Source organism: Chamaea fasciata, unplaced genomic scaffold (genome assembly GCF_029207755.1).
Source record: "Chamaea fasciata isolate MVZ Bird 193981 ecotype frontalis unplaced genomic scaffold, bChaFas1.0.hap1 SCAF_3, whole genome shotgun sequence".
In the NCBI taxonomy this organism is placed as follows: Eukaryota; Metazoa; Chordata; class Aves; order Passeriformes; family Sylviidae; genus Chamaea; species Chamaea fasciata.
Window position 1 is genome coordinate 89,207,860 of NW_027094088.1, and position 17,952 is coordinate 89,225,811.

At 40.1% G+C, this 17,952-nt stretch overlaps 1 protein-coding gene across 1 annotated transcript in view; it reads left to right on the forward strand.

Annotated features, from left to right (window-relative positions):
• Positions 1–171: 171 nt before the first annotated feature.
• DST (dystonin) overlaps positions 172–17,952 on the forward strand; it is a 289,675-nt gene continuing 271,894 nt past the window's right edge. The window contains exons 1-3 of the mRNA XM_066179759.1: positions 172–391; positions 824–858; positions 16,409–16,597. Coding sequence (XP_066035856.1) covers positions 211–391; positions 824–858; positions 16,409–16,597 — 405 coding nt within the window. The 5' untranslated portion in view covers positions 172–210. The remainder of the gene's footprint in view (positions 392–823; positions 859–16,408; positions 16,598–17,952) is intronic.

Below are 17,952 nucleotides of genomic sequence, written 5' to 3' on the forward strand. Positions count from 1 at the left end.
TGAATCTCATCCCGCTCCTCCTCCTCCTCCTTCTTCTCCTCCTCCTCCTCCCCCGCGCCGCCGCCTCCCACCCGGCTGCCGGCTCCAGCAGCGCGGTGCCGGCGGCGATGCCCGCCCCGCTGCCGGGGGGAGAGGCTGCCCGGCACTGCCCGGCCCCCCGCCGCTCGCCGCAGACCCGCGCACGCACAGGGGCAGCCGGGCGCTTGAGCCATGATTGCCGCGGCTTTCCTGGTCCTGCTGAGACCCTACAGCATCCAGTGCGCCCTCTTCTTGCTCCTGCTGCTGCTGGGGACCATTGCCACGATTTTATTCTTCTGCTGCTGGCACCGCAGGCTCCAGAAAGGGAGGCATCCCATCAAATCCGTCTTTTCAGGTCGCTCAAGGAGCCGAGGTAAGAGACGCTGCCGGTCCCTGAGGGCGGCGAAGGGTGTCCCCGGCCCATCCCCAGGTTTCTGGCGGCGGAGGGCCCCCGTGGCACGGTTTAGCCGGGCACACGCTTTAAAGAAAATTCAAGCCGAGCCCAGGACTGCGGCAGCCTTGTCTCCACCCATCCCTCAGCGAAACCTCGGCTAGAGGGAGAGAGGTGTGAGGCTGGGAAACCCCCCAGCCCTCCCCGGTCTGCCAAAGCGCAGCAGAACTTTATGCCGAACTTCTTCCCGATGAATTAAATATAAATGCCGGGCGGAGCTGCCGGCTGTGCCTGGAGGGCCGGAGCCGTCCCGGAGTGTGCGCCAAAGGGCGAGCGGCGGGGTAAACCCGTTAGCCGGGGCGAAATGCGAGGTGCAGCTGGTGGAGCCTGTGTGTATTTCTGCTTCTCTTCCAGATGCTGTCATGAGAACTCATCACTTTCGCTCTGAGGTAATTTATTTAGCACGCAATTTCAAGGTCAGAAGTTGTTCTCTTTACCCGAGTACATATTGTCGTGGTCTTTTGTTAATGAAATCACATAGCAAAGTTTTCGTTTTGCATGAAAGACATAATGTCCTCTTTCATTTCTTGGTTTGTTTTTTTTTTTTCCTTCCCAGCACAAAATGAGCTCTTCATCTGTGTTACCCTAACCGGCCTGCCGATTTGTGTCATTCCCAAAGGAATTGGTTACTTGGAGAAAAGCTGTGCTTACTGTACGTGCCAGACCTCCCTGTGTCCAAAGGCAGCCCTGAGCCCAGTTACTGACCTCGCTGTCAGTAGGTGCAGAGCTGGTCGGGTTTGTGACTGCAGAGCCTCTGCTCGCTTGCTGTGCCCACAGCCCTCACCTGCGCCCTGCCCCTTGTCAGGGAGGTTGCCTGCTTGGCTTGGATGTTGCCGCGGGAGATCCCAGAAGGATCCAGACTAACAAGCCTGCTTGGCAGGCAACTCAGTGTGTGACTTTGTATTCAGAGGTATCAAAACTTTTACGTGCCAGTGCTGAAAGTATAACAGAATCCCATGTCACTTCCTAGGGATTCTGAATGAGGAGCGTAATTGCTGTGAAAATATGAAAAATAATATTTGTTTTAGTACCCACTTTGTTTCCATGCTGCCCTGTAGAGTTCCTGTCTGGATATTTCTCTTGCCTGGTTTCCTGTTATTGATTTGAGACATATCTTCATGCCATTGCCTATTATTCTGAAAGCCTTGAGGGATAGTTTTGCGCTCAAGTGATATTTTTGTTTTAAATTATTTGCATTTTCCCTTACTCTGCTGTGGGTGTGAAAATTATCCAATTATGACTAATGTTTTCAAAAGTGTGCATGGGATGCGTTTTTGCAGCATGGTTCATATTGGCAATAAGTTTTAAATTCTTAGCTATTTTGAAATTTGGACACACTGTCACAAAAAGAAGATGTCATAGGAAGTGTCCTATCTTTAAACCATGAAAAGCCCAAGTTTGTTGTTTACCAGTGCTTCAATAAAGTGAACAAACAAATATGTCCCTCTGGAAATCAAAATATTTTTTCAGTATTTAATTTATCCAGTATGAAATGCTTGGTTTCCAGGTAAAATTCACTCAGTCCTGGATGGAGATGAAGTGTAATATTTTGAAATACGTGCCATCCTGCATGGTGACACTTCAGAGGGAAGTTGGCAGAGTAATTTATTTTTATTGCTTCAGCATGTGGTTATTTGTTTATCATCCAGTCAGAAGTAGATGAATTTAAAATATTTCCTAGGACCTTCCATTAAGTGAGTATCTGTCCTATTCTTTCGTGATTTTTTGTATTTTGTTTAGATGGAGTAATACTGCAGCCAGTGGTCTAAACTGCCCTTTTAAATAATTGGTAGAACTGTTTTTCCCCTGATGAGACTTTTGATAGAGAAATGATGACTCATTTGACATCATTAAAATTTCATTTTCCAATATTTTTTCAAGTAAAATGTTATTTTAATGAATCTAATAGAATTCATTAATGAAAAACTATAGGCGTACTTCCAATAAAAATATTGGAAACATTATCTAAAGCAGAATTTGACATTCTCTGTCAAATTCTCATCACAAAACATTATGCACTTCCAACTGCAATACAATGTTGATGAAAGCAAACCATGATACATGAAAATATGGGCTTTGCATAATCCCCCACCCGCAAAATGAATGTAATATCTCAGCTCCAAGTTTTACAGCACAAGGTACACCTGCTAGCTTTCACCATGCTTAGTTGTTTGTCAGGTGTAGTTATAAATAGTCTTTCTTAATTATAATAAAAGATAATGAAATATAGGCTGATAGTAAATAGCAGTAGGTTGGCATTCATCTCCTGAGAGCTGGGTTCAAATCTGACTTCCATCACATGAGAACGTGCAGGTGGTCTAGCAGCAGTGCACAGAGAATTATAATTGCCCTATCTACAGTGCCTTGGCAATTCCTGCATGATTGACTGCCTGCCAGGAAAGCCTTATATTTGGAAAAATATATGTGTGCAAATTTATGTTGAGATTCTTTGCCACAGCCACAGCTCTCATGGTGCATGCCTTCATTGTCTATATACAGTGAGAACTATTGAATCCTCTTCCTCTAACGCTGAACCACGAAGTGAAAAATAAGACTGCACACTATGGGAGGGTAGATACAAAATTTGAAAATGTATTTACGATCCTTTTTGGCCCTTCTGTTTTTAATTTTATATGTGTGAATTGAATCCACAAATAGTTCATTTTTGTGGGTCTTGATTTTTAATGTTTCTGCAAAGCATGCCTCATTATTATACATCAAAAGTCTATGTAGATATTGCTTATCACAGAATGAACTTAAACACATGACCCCCTGCCTCAAAAGGAGGTAAATTTGCATGAATCATTATGAATATAAAGTAGGTTCAAGTCTGTCTTTGTTAGAGGTGCTTAATAACAGAAAAAATTAACCAGGGAGATGTGAGAGTTTATTGAGATAATACAGTGATATTTCTACCTCCCCACTAACACTTGCTACCATCTGAAGTTTGTCAGGCCTAATTTTTAATATATTTTTTATTTGCAGTCCTTCAGTTCATTATGACTATAACTGCTCTTAAGATTCTTCCGTTCCCCAGGTACTATAGAAATTCCATGAAGTCACAAAGGAATCATACCCAGAATAGTTAATGATCCTAATCTCAGGAAGACCTAGATATGCCACTGCTTTAAAAAGAAAACAAGTAAATTTCCAACAGAAATATTCATTGCTACATGACACATCAGACTTTGATGTAGTTGTTTGCACTCTTCTGTCTTTATTTTGAGAATCAGTTGTAGAATGAAATGTCTGTTCTGAACCAAAGCCACACCAAAATAACAATATAACTCAGTGAGAATTTTACCAAAGTAGGGACTATGATCCGTTGTTCGGCCTTTTTATTATTATTATTAATAGTATTAAAATTATTATTGAAAAGAATGTAAAGGCTATCAATGATTCACTAATTTCATTCTTCTTGTGCTCTTTGTAGAAGTTGTTTTTTTCAGGAAGTAGAGGAATTTTCTCTGAGTAGTTTGTGGGCTTGGGCTTGATACATTTCAATGTTTATCATTTTATGCTTTAGAAAGAGGTCTGAACATCTCTTGTACCTTTCAGTTTAAAAGCATTGCTTAATGTGTTGGTGTTGCCACTTCTTGTGATTTAAATTTCTTTCTGAATTAGTTTTCCTCATAGTTGAAGCCTCTGGAGTCATTGGATTATGTGAGATTTTTACCATTCAATTAAAAGGGAAGAAAGCATCTAACCCTTAGGCTGGAAGGAATTAATCTGAATGGTATAATTCTTAACGTATTTTGATTTGGTTGTAAGGACTGTTGAAAAGGAAGGTTCTCATTCGGTATCTATAAATGGTTGGGTTTTATGAGATTGTGAAGGGATAATCATGCTAACTGCTAAAGTAGCAGTTTTCATATTGTTGAGGAAAATTGACCAGATTTATAAATATTTTGCCTGATATTTTCTCTGAGCTTCACATTTTTCCTATATCTTACCTTTAATATTAGATGTACTATGACCTCAGGAACTTAAGGTGTCAGTGGGTAGTCACCAAGCACTTTTTATTTATTTAATTTTGATTCACATATTTTGGACAAGTTTTCCTGTGAATACTTCTACTGAAACCTACAGGTCTAAAACTACTAGGAAACAAATCATTACAAGTGTTACAGTCCATTGTAAATTCTGACTTCACATAACCCAGGTGGGACTAAACACACTAGTAAGACAAACAGGAGCTGACACTTCATGAAAAGACTCTCTGGGAGGGTTGGCAGCATGTGTTAACCATGTCTGTAGCAAAGAAATAACACTTGATGGTTTGAGTTCTGCAGACCCCACATTTTCATTTTTAGTACACTGAACAGTTGCTGCAAGGTTGTATACAACCAGTCTGTTTCAATATCTTTATTGATGATATGGATGAGGGTATTGAGTCTTCCATGAGTAAATGTGCAGACGACACTAAGCTGGGAACGTGTGTCAATCTGTTGGAAGGTTAGATGGCTCTGCAGAGAGACCTGGAATGGTTGGATGGATGGATGAGTCCACTAAGATGACATTTACTAAGTCCAAGTGCTGAGTCCTGCATTTTGGCCACAATAACCCCCTGCAATGTTACAGGCTGGGGCTAGTGTGGCTGGACTGTGCCCAGGCAGAAAGGGACCTGGGGTTACTGGTGACAGCAGCTGAACTTGAGCCAGCAGTGTGCCCTGGTGGCCAAGAAGGCCAATGGCATCCTGGCCTGGATCAGGAACGGTGTGTCCAGCAGGAGCAGGGAAGTCATTCTTCCCTTGTCCTGGGCACTGGTGAGGCCACACCTTGAGTATTGTGCCCAGTTCTGGCCCCTCAGTTTAGGGAGGACGTTGAGACGCTCGAGTGCATCCAGAGGAGGCCACGAGGCTGGTGAGGGACTTGGAACACAAGCCCTGTGAGGAACCACTGAGGGAGCTGGGTTGTTCAGCCTGGAGAAGACTCAGAGGTGCCCTTATCACTCTCTACAACCTCCTGAAGGATGGCTGTAGTCAGGTGGGGGTTGGTCTCTTTCTCCAGGCAGCAACTGACAGAACGAGAGGACACAGTCTTAAAGCTGAGCGAAGGGAAATAGAGGTTGGATGTTAGGAAAAGGTTTTTTATGGAAAGAGTGATGAAGTATTGGAATTGTCTGCCCAGGGAGGTGGTGGAGTCACTATCCCTGGATGTGTTTAAAAAAAGGCTGGATGTGGCACTCATTGCCGTGGTTTAGTTGAGGTGTTAGGGCTGGGTTGGACTCAATCTTGAAGGTGTCTTCCAACCTAGTGATTCTGTGATTCTGTATTGTTGTGACTAGATTGGTAGTGAAATAGTTCATTCAAGACTGATGACATTTTTTAAGAGCAAATGGATTTTCATTATGGTGCAACGGATACAAAACTATAGTGCAACAATCTCTGGGAAATGTATATATTACTGTGTCAACACAGATGCCCAGAAAATTGTTCATAAACTTATCCCCAAGTGTATTTTTGCCATAATCATGCCCCTTCTGAGGCTGATTGTGAGACAGTTGCCTGAAAATACAGTTCTAGTTATCTTACAAAACAATAATGAATAGTCTTTGAAGACTTGCACCATAATTTATCCTGAGCATTGCAGTTATTTATAAACTGCTCCAAATATGTACAGCTCCAGTGAAAGGAGAAATGAGCAGACCCTCCAAGCCGAATTTGAGTCTTCTGTTTGATTGGAGGGAGTGCATCCAAGGAGCACCACAAATGTGCAGGACTAACCAGAAAAACACATTCATTCACCTATTGAAAGGATGTTTCATTGTCTTCACAGAGCTGAATCAGCCTGAAGATATTTTACCTTTGTGTTTGACATGATTTTCCCTCAGGAAGTTTAAACTATTTTTTCATTAGCTGTCTAAGAGTTAAGGAGCAGGCTCAAAGGAAAATAAATCAGAGAAAAAATGAATTGTTTTCTTAGATGTATGAGAGCACTTACGTATAGGAATGAATGGAGAGCTCTAAATACAGGTTACACTGTATAAGGACAAATCCTTTTGTCCGTTTTTCATAACATATCCAATAATGTGGCCCAGACAGAGTATGCCACACTGAGCTGTCACGTGGCAAACTAGGTATCATTGAGATTTGGTTTACAATATGTCATCTGTCCATCACTCTTTTGTCAGCTTTAGTCACAGCAGTGCTGCCTTTCGATAGCCCATGAGCATTGGTCTGTGCTGAGGAACAACCTCTTTGGCAATTGTATCACAAAATATATGACAATTTTCTGGTTGCTGCAGCCAGACTGCTCAATTGCTGAGCTAAACTAACTGCAGAGAAGTTAACTTGGGTGCTTTTACTCTGTACTACAGTGTAGTGTACAAATGCCTTATGGATTTATATAGCCTTCTGGTTGTCTGTATCTCTGCTCTGGCTTCTGATGGTCTGCAGAGCTTTGAAATGCTGAGAGAATCACCTCTGAACTCCATCAATCATCTAAAAAGTACTGACATTGTGTTATGATCCACAGCAGTGGTCAGGCATAGTCTTGGGACCTGCATTATAAATGAACACATCCTCATGGTTCTCTAGCAGGACAGGGAAAACCATTGCATAAAGATACACTACCTCATAAAAGTTCTTTCATTTTAGTTTCCCATTAATTTACAGTTATGCCAACAACCTCATGGCTATGATGTAAATATTTAGATATTCATGTTTCTCAGTATCTGCTGTTAATTCTGGAAATATGGGGTTTAGATGAGCTGCAGTTCAGTTGTGCTGCATTCCATTTAAGTGCACAATCCCAGTTCATGCAAACAGAGCCCTGGTTTTAAGGGGATGCAGGGGGAGCATGGCTTGTGGCCATCCGCCTGTGTACAGACACGTTGTACACATGTGCAGAATGGGAACTTCTAGCTGTTGTCTTTTGCCCTAAACAAACCTCAGATTGAAACCATGAATTAAAATAGCTGAGGTCATACTTGCAGTGAGCACATGTATTACCACATCTCCTGGAGAAACTGTTCTTACCCAGACGGAAGGGATCATGCAGGGCTCCATAGATCACACGCTGCTCAGAAAAGCTTAATCATCTGCACTGATTTCTCAGCTACTGTCATTAGATTATAAGGGTAACAGATCGGGTTGAGGATGCCCCTTCAGAAACAGCCCAGTTCTTTAAACTGAGGGTATTAAATGTAAGAAAGCATCTCATGAACAGGGTAGTGCCACCCTTGGGGTTGTGGCTGCTCCAGGGCTGTTACCTGTGTTTTCCTTGGGCATGGAAACCTCACTCACACTCTCTTCCATTCCCAGACTGTTTTAGGTAGGGGCACCGTGAATGTGCTATGGAAGAATGTGCAGAGCACAGGGTGAAGTCACCTTGATGTTTTCAATGTAGGATCTGATTCAGCTGAGCTGGCTTTTTGGGGCCTGGCCATGTCAGACACGAGAGTATCCCAGCCAGAGCTGCAGCTGCTCATGCTGCTCCACGTGTTCTGCAGCCTGGAGGGGTCTCAGGCTCTGGAGAGTGGGCACGTGGGCTCCTCCAGCCTCCCGGGGCAAGCACTCAGCACTGTGTGGCAGAGATGCTTTAGCATGTCAGGCCCACAGTGGAGGCAGCTCATCTTGGCCTAGTGTTGGCAAAGCTGCCTTGGTTTTGAGCTTACTCCTTGTGGTTTTGGTTCAGCCCTGAGCCTGGGTACTTGTTACCTGGATACCTGTACCCAAAGTGTAGGAACCCCTGCTGGGCTGCCTTGTGCCCTACTGCCTGGCATCAAGGAGAGTCAAAGCTTTGCTGCTCCTGATTCATCAGTGGGAATGAAACATGAGTTGTGGCTGAAGTGTGAAAACACTGTATCAGCTACAGAGACTAACTGCACTTGATGTTTGGGCAAAGATGCATTTCTTGCAAGTTGTGCCAATGTCCTTATCTCACCTGTCCACTCAGCTGTTTAAATACAGCACTTGGCTTCAGGATGGTAGGGTAGGTAGTAGAGCAGACTGGAAGTGAAACACAGATCCTACAGGCTTAACTGATGATTATATAAACTGATAGCACAAATTATACTAAAATGCATAATCATGTCAGGCTGAAGCATTGTATTTATCCTTCTTCCTTGTTCTAGAAAGAACAGAATGATACAACCAGGTTGAGCCATCATTCTCTTCTGATCTGCTTCCACTACCTTCCTTCATGTGAAGGTAGGACTTGGAAAGTGAATTTGTAAAAACAGCATCCCCTTACACAGCCCAATAAACTCACTGTAGGCATTTACAGATTATAGTCTATAGAGCTACCCAGCTGACCTAGTGTTGATGTCTGCTTCAAGATGTGCTGAATGGTTCTTCGAGCCTCACTGGATGTGTCGACTAAATTTTTTATTGGTGATAATAGGAAGCAAAGACTTGTTCAACTGTGTTGTTGGTATCTGAATATAGTTATCTTAACAGATAACTAGGCTAGAATTCAGGTATCTCCCTATAATATATTCCTGCTAAGTCTCTCATCAGTTATGCATCTATTTTATAATTGTAAAAGTACAGACACATCTTCCCATGCTGTGGTGGGATAAATTCCCTTACCACTTTGTGTTTCAAACAAGCACACTGGACAGAAGAGAGTGATTAATCCCTTTGTATTAGGTGTTTGTCAGCACTGGTACGGTTTAGCAATCTCTGTTATTTCTTATTCAGCTTCTTACTATATTTTTAATATTTAAAGCTAATTCCTTCTGGCAGATCCTTGATATGTACTGGGCACTGCCAAGATGAGGAGACATGATGAGATGGAAAATGGAGGAAGCAGGGCTGGAAAAGGGACATGCTAGGGGAATGTGCTAGTATATTTTAAATTAAACCTTCTCTTGCAGACCACTGAACAAGGAGTACACTGATTTTTATTTTTTTTTTTATTTTTTTTTTTTTTTTTGTTCTTAAATAATTGCTCCGTTCCTAGGCAGGCTTGCAGTGCCCTGAGGTAACAGAGAAGGAACTGGGACAAGCCATCACAAAGCTGCCATGGAGAGCTGCAAGCCTTCTTGTCAGAGAATGATGGGGCTGCTTGGAGAAGAGGCCAGCCTCTGTGGCTTATAGCTTTAGACAGGAAAGAGTATTTAAAGGGTGTCCTGAGGCATGACTGGATGTGCCATTGGGCTATTTACTTGCAGAGCATCAGATTTTCCTAATGTTACAACTTAAACCTGTGCTTTGATAGGAATCCTGACTTTACAAAAGGAAAACCAAAACATGTCATGTTAAACAGCAGTGCAATATAGGGTGGGTTATTAGACACTGTATTCTAAATTCACACCTAAACCTAGGGGCTACTAAATACCTAAATACAAGGGTTCCTATGTATTTACATGGGGGGCCTGCTTAGCAACTAGAAAGCAGATTATTGATATTCTATTTCACAAACTTGCTTGGGAAAGTAATCTTGTTCAGGTTATGTAAAAAGCAATTGCTTTAAATGCCTTTGAACGTGTGGACTTATCTTGGAATATTACATGTGCCAAATCACAGTCTTCAATATCTGAGAAATGATTCCAGCACTGCTTAGAGTTTAGATTTTAGAAGATAAGAATAATATCTCCTAAAATAAACATAAGGCATGCAAAGCAGCATCAGTGAAAGCTTGCTAATGAGGGAGTGGAATGAGAAATTGAATGTAAAATATTTTATGTTTTAAATCCTTATTCAGATCTTTATAGGAGTAACCCTTTGTAAGATTAAAAAAAATAATCAACAGAACCACACACACAGAAAAAAAGGTTGCAGTCTATTTTTTTAGTTCTGATAGAATCAAAATCAGTAGCATCCTCCTTGGGTGAAACAATACACTCAGTGCGCGTAGATAATCTTCCTGTGATAGAAAATTTACTTTACTTTAAATATCTTTGAGAACTTAACTTGGATCTTGGATTTTGGGTGGAACTTGCAGAAATGGCAGTTAAATAAATGATGTGGGATTTTCTTTAGTTCTTTGTAAACTGATGGTATTTGGGATGAAAATCTCTATGGAAGAGGAAGGAGGGAAATAATGCAATCTTGGCCACTTTTTAATTTAGAACCATTCCTACAATTCAAATGCATAGATATATACATTTTTTTTTCTATGTAGCAGAAAGAATCTCAATTTTTTCTCTTTCAGTGTGCAGAAGAATTTGATACAATAAAGTTATTTAATTAAACCTGCCACTTTCGTTGAAGTAGGTCCTCCTGCTATAGGGTTTAATTCTATTTCAGCCTGTCTGTAGAGCAGCTGAGAGTGCCAGCATCTTGAGAAGGGTTTGATGCTACACATACTAATGTCTGCAGGCCCTAAGATGTTGTGGGTTGGGTAGACATGAAAGTTCCCAAGATTTAAACAGGTGATAACTGACAATTTGAAGACTATTTCTTGAAGCCATTAGTTGACAGTGGTAACAGATGACAATTCTCATGCACGTACAACCACTTTCAGAAACCTTAAAAGCAAGAGCACAAAGCTGGATATCCTATCTGAGCTTCTCTTGGCTTTGATATTCACCAGCACCCCTTAATCTACAGGAATTACTCAAATATGTGTAAAGACCTTTGCAAACACACTTGAGTTCTGCTGTCACTGAGTTGTGACCTAATGCTAGCTAGCACTTTCTCTGTGATTTACTGAAGTTCTGCCAGAAGGTAAGCTGGGCTGCAGTCCAGTGCCTACTGAAGTTAATGCAAAAATTTCTGTTGACTTCAGCTGGACATCAGATAATGCACTTTTACCTCTATTGATGTTAATGCTTACTGACTTCAAAAACCCGTACTGGCTGGAAAGGTTAGGTTCCAAGATCAGAATTCTGACTACCAATATTTTTTACATAAAATACTTATACACTGGGAAAAAAAAGAAAACTGAATATGGCTTCTTATCAAGCATAAAAATAGAGATAACATATGATGAAGGAAGTAGGGATAGTAGAAACTAGAACAGAGAGGAGAATGATCTGGCGAATTAATACAATTGCACATTGAAAGAATGGAGGAATCAGAGATTTATATCACTAAAGCAATAATGCACAATGGGGGAGCACTGATATATTCATATGGTGGTATTAAAGTATCAGACAAAGAATTGAAAATAAATACAGAAAAACTAAGACAGTGGAAGGAAAAGGTTCAATACATTATTCAAAATGTTCTTATCTGTAAATTTAAATAAAAGCAAAAGCTAGAGAAGTTTTGGGGGAAATTTCAAATTGCTGTTTTTTATGATGAACGGATTAAGAATGAGAATAAGCAAAAACACAACAAGGATAGCAAATTCTAACGTATTTGGTTATCAAATACCAGACCATATTGAAGAAATGGGGCAAATAAATACACACAGTATTGTTCAGAAATGCAAGGTTGAGTATATTACAGAGAAAAAGTCTTTAGCCACATTCTTAATTTTTATGTTATGATTTTCAGGAAGGACTTTTTGAATGACTTTTAACAGTTCAGTAAGGACTACTTTGAGATGTGTAGCCTCATTGGAAAGAAAATGGGAAGGGAAATGTTTAAACAGAACAGAAAAACATGTGCTACTGTTATATATACCAGCAATATAAATTTATAAGAGTACTGTACTGAATTATGGGGATCCATCAAGAGTGATATCCATGAATAAGGAAATGTGAAACTCTCACAGGTAAAAAAAGTGATGGAAGAGACCAGAATAATTTCATGTAGAAGGGGAAAAATAAAAGGAAGTCTACTGATAAAATATAGAATGATGAATATCTGATGATAAAATATGCAGTGATGAATACCATATTGAAGGCAGATCAAAACCTAGTTACTGTGGGTCTGAGCCATCCTCTTTAATTTGGATACTCACAGTATGGATGTCCATGAGTGAAATGGTCAATCTGGGCTCTGGGTATGGCCAATAAAGGGAAATAGGTGCTGTGGGGGAGTGGTTCATCTGGTCTGCTGACTTTGGTGGCTCAAAAGACAACCCAGGGAGGGGATGTGTGCTGAACTTTGGTCAGACAAAACCCACACATGTTTCTATAGGCAAGAAATTAGTCACTGAATCAGAGGTGTGAAGTTAAAATTTGGCTGGATAAGATATTTTTTTACAGAACACCCTATTGTGAAAGTAATTGTACACAGTGTGCTTTGGCATGCACTGTCCAGGCTGGCAACATTCATCATTGATTTGGGTATAAAGATAGAATAGATTCTTTTAATATTATCACACCCCATTCCAGAGAAAAAAACCCAACCAACCAACCAACAACAAAAGCCAAACCAAAAACCCCCCAACATTCAGAGAAGACTTAAAATGGTGAATGTCAGCTAAAAGAAACTGATCCCCCCAGACTGCTTCCTCATACAGAAAATCTTCCTTGAGACAAGGCGAGCTAGCCTTTGGCTCTGAACAGCCTCCAGAGAAACCTCTCTATTCCTGTTTGCTGTAGACTTTGATTAGGAAGATCATTCTTCCTGGATTCCAGCGGACTCTAACTGGAAGAACGCACATGAATGCTTTTGCAGAGAAGATAATTCCAGGTTCAGTTGGCCTGGTGTCTTCCTCTGATTTGTCTGAAACTACTTCTGGTGGTCATGTGAGTTGTTTCTTTAAGGAAGATTACTTTAATGTAAATCTTTGTGCAGCTATTTTGGTATTTGGAAGACAGGTTTTCTAAAAATACATGTTTGAAGTTTTGTTTGGTTTGCCTTGTTTCAGAATTTTACAGGCACAAAAATGAGTCAGGCTGTAGGTTCTGGGAATGAGCAACTCCCTCCCAGTGCAAAGAACAAGAAAAGGTTTTCATTGCCCAGTGACACAGCATTCACATGATACTGGAAATTACAAATTGCTTAATGGTGTTAGAGCAACCTCGTTGTAAATACCCATGTGATTTTAAAATCTCCAGCTCTTTCTCAATGATTTGGTCTCAGGTGGTGTACTGTGCTTCCCTGAGCATTTTTGTCACACTTTGCTGCTCGTCTGCGAGCACTGACTTAACATCTAAAATAGTGCTGTCTTTGCCATACAAATATTTGTGTGATTTCCATGGTATTTATTTTGATTGCTGTATTAATATGATGTTTTTAATTCTGGGGATAAACTGAGGGATAAATGACACGGATGACACTAAAAGCTTCTGTTCATTTCACTGTTTAGAAGGAATCACCAGGCACCCTAAATTTGCACTGAGCATAGGAGTAGCAGCTTCCATATGTTACATCACTCTTAACTCCTGTCTTCGTTTTTGATTACCAAATTTTGAAATTTTCTAGATTTGTGTCTTTCCTCTGGCAAAGTCTCATTGCAGGAATGAGTAAGCATTTTGGGATTTGGTCTGAGGACTCTGCCCTTGTAACATTATCTTTGTAGATGCAGAATTAATTTTCCACCTGAAATCATGATCCTCTGCCTTTATCACATTATAATCCCCCTCACAGCAACCATTTGTGATACTGCAGGCAGATTATGACTTCAAGAGAAGAATGAGCCTCAGCAAACACAAGCAGATGAGCTCTTAAAGAGATAAAGATCCCATTTTCTTGCTAGTAATAAACAGCAAAAGTGAAAAAAATACAGAAAATATCAAGGCCAAACATTGTCTATAAACAGATTTTTCTGGAAATCACAGGTGACTTTTTCATATTGAAACATAATAATCAATAAACCTAGACAGATTCTGAGGTGAAGCCACCTGGTACGACAGACCGACATACTTAAATCCCTATTTGGCAGGCGTTTCTAAGCACTTTTAGAGCTGCTTAGCTTCTCTCAGATTCTTCTGTTACATAAACATACTTTCCCAAAGAGTTTTATCCAGCTAATGGGATGGGAGTGTGGCGAGGGAGCAGTGCAGGGTGCATCACAAGGCTTTGGCCAGTAGTGCTTATGTAAATAAACCATAATGCATTTAACATTTAGAAAATCTATTCTGATTTTGGAACTTGGAATAGATTTACTGGCTGTTTTGGTCTCTTAAGGAAAATTTTCACTTGCTGTGGAATAATCCCTGATACACACTAGTGTTTTTTTCTAAAAGCCCCACTGTAGTAGGCTCCTCGAGCTGTATTTTCCCTCTTATCCCGAGTAGTCCCTAGCACCATGTTGAATGATACATTGTAAGTATCTGTTAGCTATTTCACAGTGTAGAAAGAAAATGGGGCAAGAAGCTTTCCCTCTGCAACAGTGTGGCAGAGTCTCCGATTTACATCTTTGAATGTCTGGAGATCCTCCTAAATCTGCGCAGATCTGCTGGCTGCAGTGGCTCCCACTGCACTGCTTGCTTTGGCTGATGTGGGCAGGGTCCTGCTTCCATTTAGATGTGGGGTGTCAAGACCTGTCCTTACCTTAACTCTGAATGACTCCATTGCTTCAGCAGAGTAGGAGGGATCATAAAAAAAGATTCAAGAAATTTTGGCTGTACCTTTGCATCATATGTATTTCACAGCCCTGATGCACTGCATACTTGAACCTCCCAGACTGACTAAGTAGATTTAGGCTCAATTTCTGCTCCTCCTCTCCAGTATTCATGTGTAGAAGGTTGTTCCCTGGAAGTTATTTCACCTTTCCACTTCAATCTTTTTACATCATCTGTTGCATGCAATGTGTATCTATAGCAATTACAAGCATGTGTGTGTAAATGTGTGTTTTTGTCTCTTGGCCATTTAAGAGTATGTTTACTTAATGTGGAACACCTTTAAATAATGATGATAGCTGTTTGTCTGTCTATCTGAGTGTCCAGGACAGACTGTTGCTGTCTTCTCTTGCAGTCTCATGAACATTAGTGGAGGAAATCTAGTTTTCAAAGAGCCATACTTCTGATTGTTTCTATTTACCTACAGAACAGCACTTTAGCATAACTCTTCTGTGCTGATTTCCTAATTAAAACAATAACAACAAAAGGCAAAGAAATCACAAAACCCAAAAAGGGGGGGAGATAAAGAACAGCAGATTTATATGGAAATGTACTGCTCCCACTAGTTTTCTGCTGGCAGGAATTCAGGATATTTAGATTCACAGCATAGATTTCTGCAGTTTTATCTGAAATCTAACCTTGCAGAAGTTTGATTCTAAAAAGCTGGCTTTGTTGCATAAGGGCTTCAGCAGAGGTATTCTACTAGAAGAAAAAAGAAAGTAGAAAATTAGGAATTGTTGCCTCTATTCTTGGTTTTGAAAAGAAATATAGTCCTTAAACTGCAGACTGTCACTAAGGACAGATTTGGCTCACCTATTCTGAAAGCTGATATGACTAAGTGAATGAATATTTACAACCTGGCCAAGTTTAATATCAACCTACATTGTATTCAGTACAAATGGCCCTTGTCAGACTTGTGCATGCTCATGAGGGGACTCGGGGAAATGAGAGAATGCTCATTGTAAAAGCTCTGCAGGTAGCAATAAAGGGATAGCATTACACGTGTTGCCATTAAAGGAATGAAATTCTGCAAGGCCATGAGCCATTCTGGATGATGCTTAGAGGTTTTTCCAGAAAGCCTCTAAAAGGCATTTCTGAAGGGTAGCTTTTCCTGAGTTTATTAATTTGGCCAACTACACCCAAATTTCTGAGATGATATAATTGTTGCCACCTATCAATTTTCTTTCACTTTCATTCTCAGGAAAAGTCCACATTTTCAGTCCATGCTCCCTAAAACCATTTCTCATGAGGCAAAGAATTAACCTTGAAAATTTTAATTATAAATTTTAAATTAGAACTTTTTAATTATAAATAACTAAAAGTGTGATCTTATAAAGAAAAGCAACAGGAGTTACTGCTACTGGCTGCGTCTATAATACAAATAATTGAGCAATATAAATCAAATGTGATATTAACAGCACTTGGCAACATCTCTTTATTGTTCCATGCAGTATATTTGGACATAATATTGATTTAAGGTGAGCATGCCTGTGCCTTGAGTTATTGTTAAGATCCTGTGTGATTTTGCTGTTGTTACACAGCTCCATTTTGGGAGATGCCAAACACGATGATGGCTTTTTCTGTTACAGGGCTTTAGATCAAGTCCTCGCCATGCTAGGAGACGTGTAACCCCTCGCCTGGAGGAAACACAGCCTCTCGTGGAAGCTCACCATCTCAGTGAGCAGGAAACTTCTGTAAGAAAAAGAAAAATCAAGAAAAGCAGCCGAGTCCAACCAGAATTTTACCATTCTGTTCAAGTTACCCCAACTCGAAAACCTGTAAGTATTTTACCTTTAGGGATAAATAGCACTTAAAGTTATAAAAGCACTTATACTTAGAGGCATGTAATGTAATTCTAATTTTTGGGGCTATTCGTATTCTCTTCCCCAGTTTAAAAACCTTTCCAGTTCTCATATTCAGCAGCAAATCCAGATAAAAGTTGATAAGACTGCATTTAATGTTGATACATAACTCTAAAAACAATCCAGTTCTAAAGAGGGTTATTTGAATTTTGATTTTTAAAATTTATTATTTAGACTATAGGCTATAATCAAATCAGATATTTAATTTGATAGTTTTATAGTGATAATAATTAACAGGTTTTTATAGCAAATGTGCATTTTCTTGAAATTCCTTACTCAGATTTAACAGACATGTTAAATTATGTCTGTTATAAACCAAATTTATATTAAATAGCATTAGTAGATCCAAACTTGAGGTCTCTTCTGCTTTATACAGTGTTTGCAATCTTTCTGGTCAACAAAACTCAGATCAAATCTCATAATTCTCTGCTCCTCAGCTTGATTTACACACAGTTCTTTTAATACTAATAACCTACTTTTAGTATGGAAATATGACAGTTTGTTGCGACATACAGTTCCTAATGTAAATTTGCATGAAGACCTAGTCTGTCCTGCAGGCATAATGCATTTCTCTTTTTAATGAGAACTCATTGCTTTGACACATTTTCTGAATAACTTTTCTCTGCCAGTGTTATGGGGCTTGAACAACTTCTATAAAATCAGTATTATTAAAGAGGTAACTGTTGAGCGCACCCTAAACCAGATTATCTTGAAGTTGCTAGAACCTAACTGAGCCTTCCTAAACTGGTGTTAACTGAGCACCAAGAATTGTCAGTGAGCTCTGAAGATGGTTTGAGGAAGTATTCCTTAGTGAAATTACACTGCCTGAGAGAAGAAGCAACTTCTGCAAAGAAAGCCATAGCTGCCAACAACTGCCAGAATTTTTACCTATTATCTGAATTTTTTTCTCTGCTTTCACTTCACTAGTCCCCATTTTCCTCTGTTCTCTCATGCTTCTATTTATGGTTTGTTTTACACGACTCATGTTTTTGTGGTTTAATTTGATCTGATGGATTTGTCTTCTACTCTTCTTAAAGGATCTGCTGTCACTTTCTTCTCAACCATCTCCCTTTCACTCCCATCCTATCTCACTTTCTAGACTACTTTGTGTAGCTCTGTTACTCTTACTAGGTCTCCAGCCTCCCACCAGGCTCTGTCTGTTCATTATTCACTTCTGGTGCTCTCCCTGCTTTGTTGTCTTTCCTTCACCGCTTCCATCATCAACTCTTATTTTCCATACCACTCCTTTTCTTTTTTTTTTTTTTTAATTC